Genomic DNA, 18,883 nt, shown 5'->3' with positions numbered 1-18,883 from the left:
AAAGTAACTGATTCATTGATAATGGAAAAGATAGCTACTGTACAATCGTTGGCCCTATTCGAAAGTAGCAAAGTAAAAAAAAAAGGACGTTTCAACTTTAGAAATGGAATATTCGTTTTATTTTGAAGGTCATGAACGGAACTCATTATTTTCAAAGTTTTAGTCTGCTAGCTTAACAGAAATAACTGCTCGGCACGGCGTCCAGCCTCCTTTCATCAACCGAAAAAGATATTATGCGATAGCACTACCATGAGAGAGGTGATAACAAAGTGTCCGTGGCGCCTTTAAAACACAAACAAAGATGGAGGACGACCTGGCGTCGGAGGATGATATCCGTAAGTAGGAACCAAACCAGCATTGATTTTCACTCAGCTGGGTGCATAAGGGAGCGACCGGGAGCGACCTGTCATCTGTCCGCAGCGGCAGCAGGATGTCCGTTGACCAGACAGGCATACATGTTAGACTTCTTCAAGTTAACGGTATGGAAGCTGCGTTCCAAAAGTGTTTTACACGATGGCAATATAGGACGGTAGACTGTAACGTTACTAACTGTACAATATGTGACGTTATAACCACAGAATGCGTTCGTCGTTGATACATCACGGCGCGATTTTCAACCTCATTTCTATCTGCCTGTCACAGACTGGTATTGTGATATTGACGTAGGTCTACACACATGGTAAAGGATATTGGGCAGTCGGACTTGTTGCCTAGTGTTAAATTCTCACTCTTCATCATCCCATACACGTCTCTCCCCAGCACAAAGCTTCCTAGGAGCCCTGCTCCAGAAAGCTCAGGTACTAGCTCCATTTTCTAGTGTAGACATCCAATCTGGCAAACCGTTTATATGACATCTTTTTCAAACGCTGCAACCCTAGCCATCTCACAAGCCCACTCCTGGATTGATGGCACCTCTTCATTCTTCCATCCTCTTAATAAAATCTGTCTGGCTGTTGTTAAACTAGTCTGGACTCGGCTTCTTATGTGCTTATCCATCCCGCTTAGGATTGACCCAGCTCCTAGAACAAATCATCTTGGGGCTGAATGGAACCTGGGGTCCCTGCAATCAGACATAGGTTACCATGTGTCCTGGTCCAAAATTCCTGGACTTTATCACAGGACCATAGGATATGAAGTAACTGTCCGTCCTCTGTCTTACATGATGCTCTGTGCTTCTTAACACCACTACAGCCAAAATAGTGTTAATACCTGAGTCATAGGCACTGAATACAGTGCGAATCAACTTGTGCTGTTGCTTTTTCTCAATGCCGCGCAGGACACCCTTAACCGTTTGATATCCCTCGTTGTCTATCATTCCTGACAGTGCTGTGGTCAGAAAAGGAGTTCCACGATGCTGCGAAGAGGAACGACCCCGAGAAAATGCAAGAACTGATCAAGAAAGGTGTGGACGTCCAGGCCAAAAATAAAGTAAGTCTGCTGAAGGACCAACATGACATGTACACTTTTGTGGGCCTTAAACCAGTCATTGCTTTCAAATTCTATAGGTCCTTTTCACGGCAGACTTTTTGATTTCCATAGCAAGAAAAGCAGAGGTGAATGTCCGCTGTGTAAACGTCCACCTATAAACTGAGCTGTTGTTTTCCCCTCTCTGCACAGATAGACCGTAAAGCCCTGCACTGGGCAGCAGGAGCTGGGAACGAAGAGGCTCTACGTCTCCTACTGGCCCATGACCCGGAAGTTGACGAGAGGGACGCTGTATGTATGCACGTTACTAGTGAGATCCCAATGACCTTTTACAACTGAATTCATTCATTCCCTGACACTAAAATAGTAGTGATTCCACACTTAAAGGAACACGCCGACTTATTGGGAATTTAGCTTATTCACCGTAACCCCCAGAGTTAGACAAGTCGATACATACCCTTCTCATCTCCGTGCGTGCTGTAACGCTGTCTGACGGCTCCAGCGGCATCAGGCCAGCACAGAACATGCAGGTGAATGGTTCCAGTAATCCTACTGCTCCGAATAAGTGACAAAATAACACCAACATGTTCCTATTTACATGTTGTGATTTGTAGAGTCACAGCGTGTACAAAAAACAACGTAACATGAGACACAGCCGTCTTCTAACTGTAAACAAACCGGGAACTATATTCTCAGGCGGAAGAATATAGTACTTGGGCAGAGTGATATGCTCACAGCAAGCCTGTCTGAGAATATAGTTCCCGGTTTGTTTACTGTTAGAAGACGGCTGTGTCTCATGTTACGTTGTTTTTTGTACACGCTGTGACTCTACAAATCACAACATGTAAATAGGAACATGTTGGCGTTATTTTGTCACTTTTGTCACAATTCGGAGCAGTAGGCTAGTTGGAACCAGTTACCTGCAGGATCTGTGCTAGGCTAAGCTAATACTGGAGCCGTCAGACAGCGTTACAGCACGCACGGAGATGAGAAGGGTATGTATGGACTTGTCTTACTCTGGGGGTAAAGGTGAATAAGCTAAATTCCCAATAAGTCGGCGTGTTCCTTTAAGCCTGCCTGTTCATGAAAGCCTTTACATTTACACAACCGAGCAGGCCTGCCTTGTTGCACCATCCAAATTTTCTTCAAAACGTGCCATTGCAAGGGATATCCGGTGGAAGATCCAATTCAATTCAATTGTATTTATAGTCAAATCATAACAAGAGTTATCTCAAGACACTTTACTGATAGAGTAGGTCTAGACCACACTCTGTAATTTACAAAGACCCAACAATTCCAGTAGTTCCCCCAAGAGCAAGCATTCAGTGCGACGGTGGCGAGGAAAAACTCCCTTTTAGGGAGAGACCTCGGGGGTGTGATTAACAATGGCAATAATAGTCACAATAAAGATAATGGAACGGTGACTAGAAATAGTAGTTGTAGTAGTTCATGGCATAGCAGGGAACTGCAGGGCGTTACAGGGTGTAGCAGGACGTAGCAGGGTACTTCTGAGCGTAGCAGGGCATAGCAGGGTGTAACAGGGCATAGCAGGACCACGGCGACCATGATTTAGGTGCCACCCTAATGCTGGGCGACAAAAAACATAAGGGCTCCGGGGAATAAGCGCCCCAGAGCTAGGTTAGTAACAAGCGTTTCTAGGACATGGATGCACACAGATGGAAAGAGAGAGGAGAGAGGGGCTCAGTGCGTCAAAGGAAGGAAGCACGATTATCTGGAAAATGAACCGTCGTCGATGCAGACTACTGTACTCCTGCTGGCTTCCCCAAACAGGGGGCGTGCCCCTGGAAAAGTACCTCATACAACCGCACTTCAACATATGCAAACTATCCCTTTAACTCCGTTAGGACCCTTTCTAATATAAACCAACCAATCAACCACACAGGAAGACAGAGACAGACCAGGGCTAGTAGGGGATATTCTACTCCATATACTTGTGTTATCAGAGCTTCAGTGTCATATAACAGTTCTAAATGTTTGTCCACAGTTTGGCATGAATGCTCTGCTTCTGGCATCGTGGTTTGGTCACCTAAAAGTCCTGCAGATCCTGGTGTCCTGTGGAGCAAAGCTCAGCTGTGAGAACAAAGTAAGAGCTGCCTCTAGAGCTGCACACTAATCCATCCATTAGTTGTCAACAAATCACTTTATCGCTATTTTGATAATCGATTCATCCGTTTAAGTCATTTTTAATGAAAAACATCTCTGCTTCTAGCTTGTTAAATGTGAATATTTTCTAGTTTCGTCACTCCTCTGACAGTAAACTGTATATCTTTGAGTTGCGGACCAAATGAGAAAATAATCGACAGGATGATCGACTATGAAAATAACTGCTGCTTGCAGCCCTAGCTGCTTCATTTTATCATCGCTACAGATGCAAACTATGAGGTTTAGTCTGATTGATATCTCATAACTGCCTCTGTGTGTGTGTGTGTGTGTGTGTGTGTGCGCGCGTGTCTGGGCATTTGTGTTAGGATGGTCTGAGTATGCTGCACTGTGCGGCCCAGCGAGGCCACATCAGAGTGCTGGAGTTCATCATGGAGGACCTGGAAGACATCTGTCTCGACAGAGTTGACAAGGTGACTCCTCGCTTGACACTATTTTCACTTTACAGACAGATGTCGTACACATTGTTTGAAAAGAACTGTCTTTTCGTAGAAGATAGAAGAGTCTAAATCCTCCCTTTCTTTCCATGTCTTTACTATAACAAACATTTAAGCTGTTTGCTGTCAGAATAACAGCAGTAGACCAATACATGAAGGTGAATGGGACACAAGCCTTCTATTGGAACAGTGTACAGTGTTTGTGTAGCAGCTCCTGTGTGCAACCTGCTGATGTCTGTCTCTCGGAGCAGTTAGGGAAGACAGCGCTTCACCTGGCTGCTGAACATGGACAGTTTGAAGTGGTGGAGTTTCTGATTGGAATGGGCTGCACACATGGTTTAAAGGACAAGGTAGGGACACACACACACACACACACACACACACACACACACACAGGTTTGTGGCACTATCTTTGTGGGGACCCGTCATTGACATAATGCATTCCTATGCCCCTTACCCTAACCTTAACCATCACAACTAAGTGCCTAACCTTAACCCTTACCCCCACCCTAACCATAACCTAATTCTATCCCTAATCCTACAACCAAGTCTTAACCCTCAAACAGCCCTTTCAATTTGTGGGGTCCAGCATTTTGGCCCCCACAAAGCTGTCGGGAGCCCACAAGTATACTGGACTCCCGGTTTTTGGACCCCACGAATATAGTTAAACAAGCCCACACACACACACACACACACACACATACACATAAAATCAGTAACTGTACTCAAGCAAACAGGCATGACACAAGGCTGCTATGCATGATGAAGTATATAAATATGAAGTTATTTTCAAATGTTGCACAACTAAAATTTGATACGTCACCATTTAATAGAGCTCAACGGTGACTGCCCACTTTTTGAACGGCTCCAGTTCCCTCAATTGTTCCATTGACGTTTCATTAAGTGTTCATATAAAGAGTTTTAAGCCTAGAACCAAGCCAACCAGCTACGAGATGAAGTGTGACCATAAAACATTTGATTTTGCACAAAATTATATTTTAAAAGAAACGTGTGTAGAGAAACGTATCATAGACTTCAATGGTTGCAGCTCACTAACCGTTTGCGGGTTTGAAGGGTGCGGTAAATATTTCCATTCGCTGTTGCGCCTAGGATTGTGGGTAGTGTAGTACTTCTCCATAACATCGCGAATAAAACATGTTTTATTTTTTTTTCATACAGACTTCTGGCTTCTGCAGGGACATAAATCTTCGTTTCACAATCTCACAGCTCGTGGTTAGTCTACCTCAGATGGTTCAGACACTATGGCTGATAATAAATATCCTTAAGGAGAAAAAATGAATGGGATTTTTACTTCCCGAGCCACACTGTTGAGCTCTATTTGTTAGGCTGCCACCACCACGCCTTGGCCAGGCTAACATGAGTTGAAATGCATCCATCATTCCGGAGTTATAAAGCAGTCTTTAAACAAGCAAAGAGCATAAAGCAGGATGTGTTGTGTAAACTGGGCAGGAATATAGGCCCGCTAAACTCTCCTGTTACGGTTCCTTCCAACAACTACCTCAAAGTAAATACACTGCGACTGCAACTTTTCAGTGTACACAGCTGGGGTGAGCCACATGCCGTGGTTGGTGGTTACCATGTACTGTGTACCACATAAATACTCCATCAGAGTTAGTTTGGATATCTTGTTCTTTTTCAACATTTAACAGACAGTACATGGAGCTCCAAAGTGTTCAATATAAGAAAAAGGTATAATGTAGAGCTTGGCAATATGTCAATATTATATCGATATCGTGATATGAGACTAGATATCGTCTTAGATTTTGGATATCGTAATATTATAATATGACATAAGTGTTGTCTTTTCCTGGTTTTAAAGGCTGCATTACAGTAAAGTGATGTCATTTTCTGAACTTACCAGACTGATGTAACTGTTCTATTATTTGCCTTTACCCAATTAGTCATTATATCCACATTACTGATGATTATTTATCAAAAATCTCATTGTGTAAATATTTTGTGAAATATTTTGTGAAAGCAATATTGTTGCGGTATCGATATTGATGTATTTGGTCAAAAATATTGTGATATTTGATTTTCTCCATATCGCTCAGCCTTAGTATAATGTCACTTTTTAATGTGACATTGTGAAAAGTGACATGAAAGAAATTCAAATACGACATAAAATAAAAGGGTCATTGAAAAAAAGATCAAATCAGACTTTTGTAAAAGGGCGTTCTTTGAAAAACAAAAAATTCATAAGTTGGTACATTTTTGGTAGTCATTGTTGAAACATTTAGCTTTGCCACTCCAAGTGGTAGTGGTATGCGATGCAAATGTGACCAAAACAACTAAAAAAGAAGGGAAAAAAAAGACACCAAGCGTGTCAGGATTTCAGAAGTTCAGTAAGGTGCTAACAGCCTCTGTTGACTTGTTTTGGTGCATGTACTGTATGTGGAGGAAGTGGTCTCAGAATGGGTTTATATAGTTGTAACGTGTTGTCATGTCTGGACTACAGGAAGAGAACACAGCCGTGCATCTAGCAGCCAAGTGTGGGCACACTGAGGTCCTGCAGAAGTTGGTGGAGACCGGCGTGGATGTGGACGAGAGAAACATCGTGAGTGGACTGGGCTGCATACTCCCAGGCCCAATTCGTCTTACGTAATTAGAGGGACTGTGGTACATAATTAGCTGCCTGTCTGTAGGTCAAAATCTATCTTTTGGAGAGAGAAAAAAATACAACCAAAGACCTGCAAGAGGTTTCACCTCAAGAAGCATGCAAGAACACCACAATGGGTGGTTTACAACGCAGAGTTTATAATAATATAATAATGATATTTATCATCTTTGTTTATAGAGCACTTTTCAAACTCCACCTACAAAGTGCTTCACAAAACAATCAAATGTGCCCCATAAGCAAAGGCTCAGTCCTTGACACGGCGGGCGTGGATTCGATTCCAACCTGGGGCCCCTTGCTGTATGTCATTTCCCTCTCGCTCCCCTTTCATTGCTTTGTGTTTTTTAGGAGGGTCTCACAGCGTTGCACCTGGCAGCTGATGGAGGTCACTACGAGTGTGTCAAACTGCTGCTGGAGTCCGGCTGTAATGCCAATGCACTAACTAATGTATGCTTTCTTCACTCGGTGTCATATATCATTTGCAATAAACACTGAATATTTCAAAATGTTTATTAATCCCGAGTTTAAATCCTTGTTTCCGTCTGTGCGCAGAAGAATAGGACTGCTCTCCATTGTATGGCTCAGCATGGCTTCGACAGAGAGGCCCGTTTGCTGCTGGAGGCGGGAATCAACAGAGATGCTGTAGACAATGTAAGTCAACGCCCACAGGTCTTATTCCTTGTTTTGTATGATGTAGTAGAATTCGTTTTTTGTTTTTTTTTAAGAGCATCGCCGCATTAAATCTTTTCCACACGTTTCCACGCTGGCTTTCTTTTTTTGGGTTGAGAAGTGCAAGTTTCTTACTACGTCTGTAATGTAGTAAATGGTAAGCGGCTGCATTTATACTGCCAAAATATCCCACAAAACAGTACTTCAACAGTATATTACAAATTACAGCCAGATCAAACTTATTGTCTCTGTTGCCATCTTAATGAGGAAAAATGGTGCAACTTATGCTGAGACATAAAAAAACCCCAGCCCATTAAAATATTAATATTTGAGTTTATTTTACATGATATTTTACCAAATCTATATGGCAGACCACTATTTCATCCAAAGCGCTTTACAAGTTGCACTCTTAGTCACCCATGCACACAGTGAGCTGCCATGCAAGGTTCTGGCCTGACCAGCGGGAGCAGTTGTCTTGCCCAAGGGCACTTCGGCAACCCTTGAGCTGCACAGCAGAACATCGTGAAGCGCTTCACTGCACAGTGTGGGGACAGAGCACGACGCAACCACCACTTACTTACCTCCAGTGGCAGTATTATTATTATTATTATTATTATTATTATTCTTTTTTTGTGATTAACAATTTTTGTAATTTTTTTTTTAACAACATACAAATCATACAACCCAGACTAAAATCAAGAAAAGATGACACAGTAACTAGAATATTTAAGGCCATTTGACAAAATAGCAACAAAATAGACAATTAGCCATAAACCAAATAAACATATGTATAAATGACAACACCATAAGCCCATCATACACGTCTCTCCCCAGCATAAAGCTTCCTAGGAGCCCTCCAGAAAGCTCAGGTACTAGCTACATTTTCTAGCATAGACATCCAATCTGGCAAACCGTTTATATGACATCTTTTCAAACGCTGCAACCCTAGCCATCTCACAAGCCCACTTTTCGGTTGATGGCACCTCTTCATTCTTCCATCCTCTTAATAGAAAAGAAAAGGCCCAGGGGGGTTTTGAGTGTTGCCTGTACTCTGTCATTTCTTGGATCGTTTGGACACTTCATGCCATTTTGGATTGATCTTTTGTTTATGTGGATTTTCTCTAGTTTGATGTCTTGCTCTACATTCAAGACTAGATTTTTTGGGTTAAAGTGCTCATATTATGCTTTTTGGCTTTTCCCCTTTCCTTTATTGTATTATACTGTATATCTTTTTGTGCACGTTATAGGTTTACAAAGTGAAAAAGTCCACCCAGAGGGCCTTACCATCTCCAACATAAAACACTGTTCACAAACTGCTCCAAACAGCTCTATTGTAGTCCAGCCTTTACTTCAGAGACAAACGTGCATCACTTTGTAACACACGTTATAATGCTCGCTTAGCTGCTAGCGTGGCACGCCCTCATACTCTGCTTCTGACTGGCTAGTAGTCTTCACCTAGGTACTGCGCATGTGCGACTCCCAGCAAAGATGGAACAGAAGTGAGATGCCTCACTCTGTAGCTAAAACAGAAAGCTCAACACACAGGGTGAAAAGATGAGCTGCAGCAATGTGCAGTACAACAAAAATATGGTGTTTTTTGAAAATTAAACCATGTAAACCTATTCTGGTACAACCTCTAAATACAATTATGAACCTGAAAATGAGCGTAATATGAGCACTTTAAAAGGTGCCCTGCCACACAAAAACGTTTTTACTTGCATTTTTTGAAATATGTTAGGTCCATATATGTTTGTGTTATGTCGTGAATGTGAAAATGAACTGCTACCTCCTCTGTCAGCTCTAGCCACTGAACAGAAATAAGCGGAGAAATCAGGCCAATTACAAAAGCTGAGCTCATTACTATTCATGAGCTTGCCCCGGTTGCACTGGGTAAAGGATGCTGATAGCCAGGCCCTCATTGGCTAGCTGTTAGCCAATCAGAGTCAAGCAGCTTAGCTCGTTGAATATTAATGAGAACTGGCACAAATCGAGCTGAGTCTTCCTGCAGGCTTTCTATACCACGCTAGAATGGCTTGAAACAAGGTAACCAAGGCATTTTTTCCACAAAAAATGTTACAGAGTCAATGGTAGAACTTCAGACATTACCACAAAGTAATGAAATACGTGTGGCAGGGCACCTTTAATAAATTGTACACCTGAACCTGCTCTCCCTGGTGTCTTGCATTTTGGGTGCAGCATTCGTGTTCCTCCCTCAGCACTCGGCCAGCCTGATGGTATCTTTAAATTCCTGCACAACTACAGTAAAGAATAATTTGTATAATCTTTGAAACTACATAGCCCAGATAAATCTTACAATATGTTTGCAGAGGAAAACATTTTGTCAATACATTTTGCTATGTATGATTTGCCACCAATAAAAGAACTGTCAGTCTTATCAGGATCACTCACACTCACACATCAGGTGAAATGTTCTTATTAAAGTCTTTATTTGTGTTTGAAACAGCAACACAACACAGCACTGCACTTAGCTGTGTTCAACAACCACCCCGAGGTTTTACGGCTGCTTATAGATGCTGACTGTGACCTGGACATGACTGACAGTGTGAGTACAGACCTCCACAGCTGCACGATCTCAGCAAAATGTACAATAACATTGTTGAATATGACTATTCTATACTATTGTTGATAACTTGACTTGAAGTGCACTCAGTTCTGCATTTCTGCTGCTTTCAGTATTCTGCTGAAATACAAATTGCTTGTTGAATTTTAAAACAAATGAAAGGAAATAGTTTCCAAAAATCCTTTGTCAAACAAATTGAACATTGAATTCAACATAAAAGACTACAAAAAGAATTGACAGTTACATTTTCAGGGTTTCCGCGGGTTCTTAAAAAGTCTAAAATAATTTTTTAATTTAAATTCGCTGACGGTTTGTGTTCTAGGTCTTAAATGATTTGAAACAGGTCTTAATTTTCCTACATCCATGCAACACTACCTCTAATGCTCATTAAAATGTTTTTTCTTATTCTGTGGTGTAGGTGAAGTTCTTTCTTTCACTCGTCCAAATACAATTCGCTGTGTATGTACAGATTAGTATTACTCCAGGTCACTATTATTAGATTTCAATACATTTATTTACTTTGCAAGTACTTTTCTGACTCTGCATTTCGTTGCACTTTTATGTTGTTAAATAAAATGTTAAATTTAATTGATAAAGGTCTAAAAAAAAGGTCTTAAAAAGTCTTTAAGTACAATTCTTGTGCAAAATGAACCTAGGAGTGAATAATGTGTACCGAGTCGACCTTTCTCTGGGATGTTTTTCATGGTAATCGAATGTGTATGTAGCTTGAAAGAAGTTAGCGAAGAACCACTGATTAGCTTAACGCTAGGCATTCAGGGCACTGGAAGAGTAAAAATAAATCAATATTTGAGGCTCAAATTAGCACCACACTTCCACGGTAGCATAATGAGGGTCCCTACATGTAAACCGAAGCATTGTAAGTTTGTAAATGTACAGATGGTTTATTAAAAAGATATCGGGTATACAGGCAATCGCCATCTTGGGAAAACAGTCACGATCAGTCGAAACACGAACGCCATGCAACCAGTAACCAGTAACATAGCTCAGGCAGGGTGTTCGTCATTATGCTACCGTTGAAGTGTGGTGCTATTTTGAGCCTTGTTAGTGGTATAAAATATAGATTTATTTTTACTCTTCCAGTGCCCCGAATGCCTAGCGTTAAGCTAATCAGCGGTTCGCGCTAGCTTCTTTCAAGCTACATACACATTCGATTAGCATGAAAACATATCCCAGAGAAAGGTTGACTCGGTACACATGTGCTATTAACCCCTAGGTTCATTTTGCAGCAGAATTGTCCTTTAAATTTGACTTGGTAAAACCTGTAGAAACCCTGATTTTAAAGTGCAGTTTTTCTACTGATATACTCTGATATTTGGAGTGTCTTTCGCGATATGTCGCAGCCTTTCGCAATGTGTATTTTGCGGCAGTTGATATCACGATGACAATAAAAAATGTATGTATATATATATATATATATATATATATATATATATATATATATACATACATACATACATACATACATACATACATACATTTTTTTATTGTCATCGTTATTATCATATATATATATATATATATATATATATATATATACTGTATTAGTAAGCACCCAAGAAACATAAAAGCAGCTGGCTCTGCAGGACCTCTGTGTGCCCACGTTGATTTTAATAATAAGAATGCACAATGACATGGGGATGGTTCTCAGAAGAAGTGAGACAATATTATCACATTTCTGCTATGTGGTTGACAGAGACAACAGACTGCGTTGCACCTGGCAGCAGAGCACGGCTGGCAGGACATGGCTGAGATGATGCTGATCTCTGGAGTTAACCTCAATCTGACCGACAAGGTAGCACACACAGCACACACCTTCACCCTTCAAACTGATCCCTGATGATTTTCCAACACATATTAAGTACTTTTGTCACCTAACTATAGTTCCGTTTCACAACGTTAAATACGTGTTTAAAACATTCAATAGAACGGTCACATGATTCAAATGCCACCACGGTCACCTATTACGGTCACATGTTAAAACGGCCAGCGTGCAGCAGTAAGTACAATCAGTACATCGTCATATATCGTCATATATGCCGTTTGGAGATGAATATGGGTTTGGATAAATGTACATTTTGGTAAAGTGATTGTATATGTTACAGCTGTTTTGTGTGCCATCTCTTTTTTTCTGTTCTAATCTAGATTTTTAGGTCATATTTACCTTCTAATGATGCTGCATCTGTGTCATCTAGCTGAGTAATGTACTTCCTATCCACTGTGATTTCCTGACTATATAATATATATTCTTGTACACAGCAGGGGAAACGGTGTCTGGAGGTGGCCGCCAGAGGAAACCATGTCATCCTGGTCGACATGATCATCAAAGCTGACCGCTTTTATAAATGGGAGAAGGTGAGTTCATCCTCTTGATGTGTGATTGACATTGTCAGTAATCAACCAGTCGTGTTGAATAAAAACTATCACGGGAGATAGTTTAAGATAGAAAAAGATCAAAGGAAAAGATCCTTTTCTTGCAGTTTTGTGGAGCTCAGTGCCAGGGGAGTTTTTTTCTAAATTAATTCTATGAGATTTGTCACCTACACATACTGTACTGTTAGCTGTAGATTATGATGGATGTGTGACATTAAAGTTTTTCGTCATCAGGGGGATCTGGCAGGTGGGGAAATTACCAGGTTTTTGTGGTGAAATAAACTTTAACGTTTCTTACTACTTTAAAGTCTCTATCCACAGCACTTATGAAAACTCATTTTTAAAGCTGGTTTACCTGTTACTCTCTCGTTATTTCCTTCTTCCAAAACAGCAGGAGCATATGGCAGGAGTTTTCATAAAAACTAAATTATGACTGGTGTGTTAACTGCATGCCAAATTACTACATTCACTTTCAGCAAACCTCACGGAGAACAATGAGGGCAAAACAGCATCAACGATCCTAACGAACTAAATATTCTATAGTCTTTTAAGTTAAAAGACTATAGAATATTTAGTTCGTTAAAAGACTCTTTTAACTGAATTTGTCTAAAAACATGGGATCAGCAGCACGTTACCATGTCGATATACCGAGCCTGTTTGTAACCGTTAGGCTACTGACAACGTGATCTTCACCTGTTCAACTGACTTTACCAGTCCTGCTATTTTTACAGACATTTGAACTCACCACAGAGAGTGGCCTTGTTCATGGACTCACGACAGTGTGCTGCTGAGAATGAATAGAGGAAACACTGGAATGGAGATTTGGCGTTATTTTAAACAAACGGGAAACACTGACGTAAGAAACTGGCAATTAGATTAATTTACTTATTAATTAAAGGTCCCAGAATGCCACTTTAACCCCTGGGCATCGTTATATGTGTGTCCAGACATAGGATTCCTCCTTTACCTTCACTGCTGTGTACCAGGGTTCATGCTTTGCCAAAGCAACCACAGCCATGTGGGTTTGCTCGTGACAATGTTTACATACCCTTGATTTTATTTGCACCAAGTAGCAGTATACCCCTACCATCTTGAACATCTACAAGATTATTCAGTGTGAACTTTGCTGGTTGTAATAGTTATTTAATTTACTTCAGATGCGTTGCACAGTACACCACAAATATACCTACATGTACACTCTGTTCATTACATTACTCATGAATCACTCTGTTCAGGATCAGATGGGCAGTGAGCAGGACTCCTGGGTGGGAAAGCCTCTGAGCTTCAAGCAGGACCATCAACCAGAGACGCAGCACCTCCGGTCGGTCCTGTGGAGCCTGGCCACCAAGCACCTGTGCCGCGGGGAGTGGAAGATCCTGGCTCAACACTGGGACTTCAGCGACGCGCACATACGAGCTATAGAGCAACAGTGGACAGGTGAGCTATGCTGACCTCTTGAAATGGTTTAGAACACAAATTAGGGCCTGCAGCTTGACTGTTCCAGAGGCCACTGCCGGAGACTTAGATGACGGATAAACAATAGAAAACAGTGCCGCTTCTCTGAAGTCACCTGTGTAACAACATTTTGCCTTCCACGTGAGTGAGTTATGGAAACAAACAACGAAGGTAAAACGTGGGCTTCCGACATGATTCCATGGTGCATTCAGGTGCACCTCGTTAAATTAATGGTGCATTCATTTGCGTCTCGGAAACGCTGAGAAATTGAAACTGTTGTTGCAAGCTACCCTTCTGCCATCTAGTGGCTCTTATTGTGGCGTTGTCGTCCTTGTTGAAAAAAAAAATATTTAAACCGAAAATTGAATCATGACCTTAAAATCAAAAGTTGAATCGTTAAATGTTTTTTGGAGACTCGTGACACCCCTAATTAGAGCTGGGAAACATATCGATATTATATCGATATTGTGATATTACTAGATATCGTCTTAGATTTTGGGTATCATAATATGACATAAGTGTTGTCTTTTACTGGTTTTAAAGGCTGCATTACAGTAAAGTGATGTCATTTTCTGTACTTACCAGACTGTTGTTAACTGTTCTATTATTTGCCTTTACCCACTTAGTCATTATATTCACATTACTGATGATTATTTATCAAAAATCTCATTGTGGAAATATTTTGTGAAAGCACCAATTGTTAACACTACAATATCGTTGCGGTATCGATATCGAGGTATTTGGTCAAATATATCGTGATATTTGATCCTCTCCTTATCTCCCAGCCCTACCCCTAATTTGGATATGTATTATAATTCTGGATTGAACCTCTAGGTATGAAAAGCTTCAAAGAGCATGGCCACCGAATGCTGTTAATCTGGCTTCATGGAGTGGTGATGGCGGGGGAGAACCCGATCAAAAGCCTCTACGAGGGGCTGGTGGAAATCTCACGGACGGACTTGGCAGGTGAGCCCATCAAACTGCACTGGAGTTTGTATTCTCGTGTAACTGCTCTACAGAGCCGTGCTGTGTGTGTTGTAATGAAGCTACTGTATTGCTGAACTCCTGTAGTGTATACTGGTAACACTTCTGTCTTCTCTGATGTCGGAGGCTGGTCAGGGGGAATGCCAAACGTAATGTGAGGGAACGCAGAAGTTGTTCAGAGAAAATATTCCCATCGTGAACCTTCAGGGCTTCCATACTGCTATGACTAATTGACAGTGGTGGAATGGAACTAAGTACATTTACTCAAGTACTGTACTTCAGTAAAAATTTGAGGTACTTGTACTTTACTTGAGTATTTCATTTAATGCCACTTTCTACTTCTACTCCGCTACATGTCAGAGAGAAATATTGTACTTTTTACTCCACTACATTCATCTTGACAGCTTTAGTCACTAGTTACTTCACACATTTAGATTGTTGCACACAAAACATATCATGTCATTTATAAAATGCAATGTTTTATTATAATTCAATTCAATTAAAATTTTATTTATAGCATCAAATCATAACAAGAGTTATCTCAAGACACTTTACAGATAGAGTAGGTCTAGAGCACACTCTATACTTCCAACAATTACTGGAATACAACATTTCCAGTAATTTCCCCAAGAGCAAGCATTTAGTGCAACAGGAAAAACTTCCTTTTAGGGAGAAACCTCGGACAGACCCAGGCTATTGTTGGGTGGTGTCTGACGGTGCCAGTTGGGGGTGTGATGAACATTGGCAATTATAGTAACAGTAAAGATAATTGAACTATGACTAGAAATAGTAGTTGTAGTAGTTCATAGCGTAGCAGGGCACTGCAGAGCGTAGCAGGACACTGAAGGGCGTAGCAGGGCATAGCAGGGCCTAGCAGGGCCTAGCAGGGCAATGCAGGGCGTATAAATTAAACTTCCCAACAATATAACGGCCTACAAGTCCAGCTGAAATGATTAGACCATTAAACACTTAGTTGATTGACAGAAATGTTTTTAACGTTTCCAGTTTTAAAATGTGAGGATTTTTCTGCATTAAGTACTTTTACTTTTAATAATTTAAGTACATTTTCCTGATGATACTTACATACTTTTACTTAATTAACATTTTCAATGCAGGACTTTTACTTGTACCAGAGTATTTTTTACAGTGTGGTATTAGTACTTTTACTTAAGTAAAGGATCTGAATACTTCTTCCACCACCACTATTTTATCACTTGTACTTTTGTGCCATCGACTGTATGATTTGGACCAACTCCATACATAGACCACGAATGCCCAGTAGAGCAACATGTAGGTCTTTCTGTGCTGGGTATGGTAGTCTGTGAGCTGGTGGCTGTGGAGTGGCAGCGCCTGGAATGATGTGTCCTTGTTTTAAACCATCCAGAGTGCATTCGGCAGAAGGCAAATGCAGAGACCACCTCTCCCAAAATGTGCTCTGCAATGTGATCAACACTGTGAGAGACTGCGAAGGCAACACAACTCATCCAAGGTTTCAGTTCACTTCAGAACTTTATTGAACTGCCCAGAACTGAGCCCATGAAAAAAAGCTTTGTACTATCCATGGCATGACTTGTTTACATATTCACACAGAGAATATACTGTGATTGTTCTGAATTTAGTTCACAGAGAATTTATTTTCCTTTAGGGTCAGGAACATGGTGGTTGTAAACCTGTGAAATACCTGGTGAAAATGTACAAATCCATTTATTTGTTGGTTTTATTAATGCATGAAGTGCATTTCTGCTGGCACTACTCATATTGAATTGTTTCTCAGTTATCTGTACACTAAGGGCTTTTCAGCACATTCAGCTTAATATAATGTGATGATTTCTCCTGCAATGTTTCACCAAGTTCCTCTTCCTCAAAGCTACATTGAGGGATATAGGAGGGGGAGCTAATACTGCGTTCCATTTACCTCGGAACTCCGAAGCCGGAGCTGGAAATTACGTCACAGCCGAGTTGAATGCGTTCCATTAAAACATATTGGATTTCACAGTGGGGTTAGCTCTATCAAGGTTAGCCATTGTTAGCAATAACAGTTGATAACAACACATTACACTGTATTTCTTTGCATACAAACAGTGTAACAACATGTCCAAAGATAGAAGTTGGACAGGACTGTGTGCAAGACTGATTTAATGAGACACAAGTAAGACAGAAGAGCTAATAAACTGTATGCTACTACAGCTTTCACTGCTGTTGATGCAAGGGGCAGCGGCATGTTGGATTTCTCAGGGTGCTCCGACTTTCCGATTCCAAAATCTGACTTCAAGGGGCGTTCCTTTTGAAATTCTGACTTCCAAATACAAATGGAACGCACCATAAGGCTCCAAAACACACTACGAAACTATTTGTTATGGCTAATATGTTATAGGAGCAAAGAGTTGCCCATTTCAGCATCCAGCAGACACTGATGAACAAGTGATACTCTGCCGGTCTGAGCTAGTTTGGAAAAGACTCTGTGTTTGCGTTTATTCGGAAGCCTGACCAGAGTGACTAGGAAGGTGATCGGAGGCTGGATTATGCTCGTTCAAAATGAGTTCTTGTCTGACTATGTGATCCATCCATCCATCCATCTTCGTCCGCTTATCCGGTGTCGGGTCGCGGGGGGAGCAGTTCCAGCAGGGGACCCCAAACTTCCCTTTCCCGAGCAACATTAACCAGCTCCGACTGGGGGATCCCGAGGCGTTCCCAGGCCAGGTTGGAGATATAATCCCTCCACCTAGTCCTGGGTCTTCCCCGAGGCCTCCTCCCAGCTGGACGTGCCTGGAACACCTCCCTAGGGAGGCGCCCAGGGGGCATCCTTACCAGATGCCCGAACCACCTCAACTGGCTCCTTTCGACGCAAAGGAGCAGCGGCTCTACTCGAGCTCCTCACGGATGACTGAGCTTCTCACCCTATCTCTAAGGGAGACGCCAGCCACCCTCCTGAGGAAACCCATTTCGCTGCTTGTACCCTGGATCTCGTTCTTTCGGTCATGACCCAGCCTTCATGACCATAGGTGAGGGTAGGAACGAAAACTGACCGGTAGATCGAGAGCTTTGCCTTCTGGCTAAGCTCTCTTTTCGTCTGTGGTGCGATAGATTGAATGCAATACCGCACCCGCTGCGCCGATTCTCCGACCAATCTCCCGCTCCATTGTCCCTCACTCGCGAACACAACCCCAAGGTACTTGAACTCCTTCACTTGGGGTAAGGACTCATTCCCTACCTGGAGAAGGCATTCCATCGGTTTCCTGCTGAGAACCATGGCCTCAGATTTAGAGGTGCTAATCCTCATCCCAACCGCTTCACACTCGGTTGCGAACCGATCCAGTGAGTGCTGAAGGTCGCAGGCCGATGATGCCATCAGGACCACATCATCTGCAAAGAGCAGCGATGAGATCCCCAGCCCACCAAACTGCAACCCCTCCCCACCCCGACTACGCCTCGATATCCTGTCCATAAATACTACAAACAGGATTGGTGACAAAGCGCAGCCCTGGCGGAGGCCAACCCTCACCTGAAACGAGTCCGACTTACTACGAGAACCCGGACACAGCTCTCGCTTTGGTTGTACAGAGATTGGATGGCCCTGAGAAGAGACCCCTCACCCCATACTCCCGCAGCACCTCCCACAGTATCTCCCGGGGACCCGGTCATACGCCTTCTCCAAATCCACAAAACACATGTAGACCCGGTTGGGCATACTCCCAGGCTCCCTCCAGGATCCTTGCGAGAGTGAAGAGCTGGTCCGTTGTTCCACGACCAGGACGGAATCCGCATTGTTCCTCCTCAACCCGAGGTTCGACTATCGGCCGAACCCTCCTTTCCAGCACCTTGGAGTAGACTTTACCAGGGAGGCTGAGAAGTGTGATACCCCTATAATTGGCACACCCCTCTGGTCCCCCTTTTTAAAAGGGGAACCACCACCCCAGTCTGCCACTCCTTTGGCACCGTCCCAGACTTCCACGCAATGTTGAAAAGGCGTGTCAACCAGGACAGCCCCTCCACACCCAGAGCCTTGAGCATTTCTGGACGGATCTCATCAATCCCGGGGCTTTGCCACTGTGTAGTTGTTTGACTACATCAGTGACTTCCGCCTGGGAAATCGACGACCATCCCCCATTATCCTCCAGCTCT

At 42.3% G+C, this 18,883-nt stretch overlaps 1 protein-coding gene across 3 annotated transcripts; it reads left to right on the top strand.

The window, feature by feature from the left end:
- The first annotated feature begins 182 nt into the window (after positions 1-182).
- ankdd1a (ankyrin repeat and death domain containing 1A) lies at positions 183-17,308 on the top strand. Of its 3 annotated transcripts, none has more exons than XM_028582560.1 (15): positions 183-335; positions 1,325-1,428; positions 1,618-1,716; positions 3,431-3,529; positions 3,915-4,019; positions 4,295-4,393; positions 6,523-6,621; positions 7,030-7,128; positions 7,234-7,332; positions 9,815-9,913; positions 11,646-11,744; positions 12,209-12,304; positions 13,558-13,759; positions 14,612-14,743; positions 16,146-17,308. In XM_028582560.1, exons 1-15 carry the CDS (start codon positions 302-304, stop codon positions 16,205-16,207), a joined length of 1,527 nt encoding a protein of 508 aa, XP_028438361.1. In that variant the 5' UTR covers positions 183-301; the 3' UTR covers positions 16,208-17,308. The 3 variants fall into 3 exon arrangements, with proteins under 3 accessions (XP_028438361.1, XP_028438351.1, XP_028438368.1); XM_028582550.1 differs by lacking the exon at positions 183-335 and adding an exon at positions 404-479; XM_028582567.1 differs by lacking the exons at positions 183-335; positions 16,146-17,308 and adding exons at positions 404-479; positions 14,888-14,979.
- Positions 17,309-18,883: the final 1,575 nt, after the last annotated feature.

Source organism: Perca flavescens, chromosome 1 (assembly GCF_004354835.1).
Source record: "Perca flavescens isolate YP-PL-M2 chromosome 1, PFLA_1.0, whole genome shotgun sequence".
In the NCBI taxonomy this organism is placed as follows: Eukaryota; Metazoa; Chordata; class Actinopteri; order Perciformes; family Percidae; genus Perca; species Perca flavescens.
The sequence above is the reverse complement of the archived record's forward strand: the minus strand, read 5'-3'. Positions and strand labels throughout refer to the sequence as shown.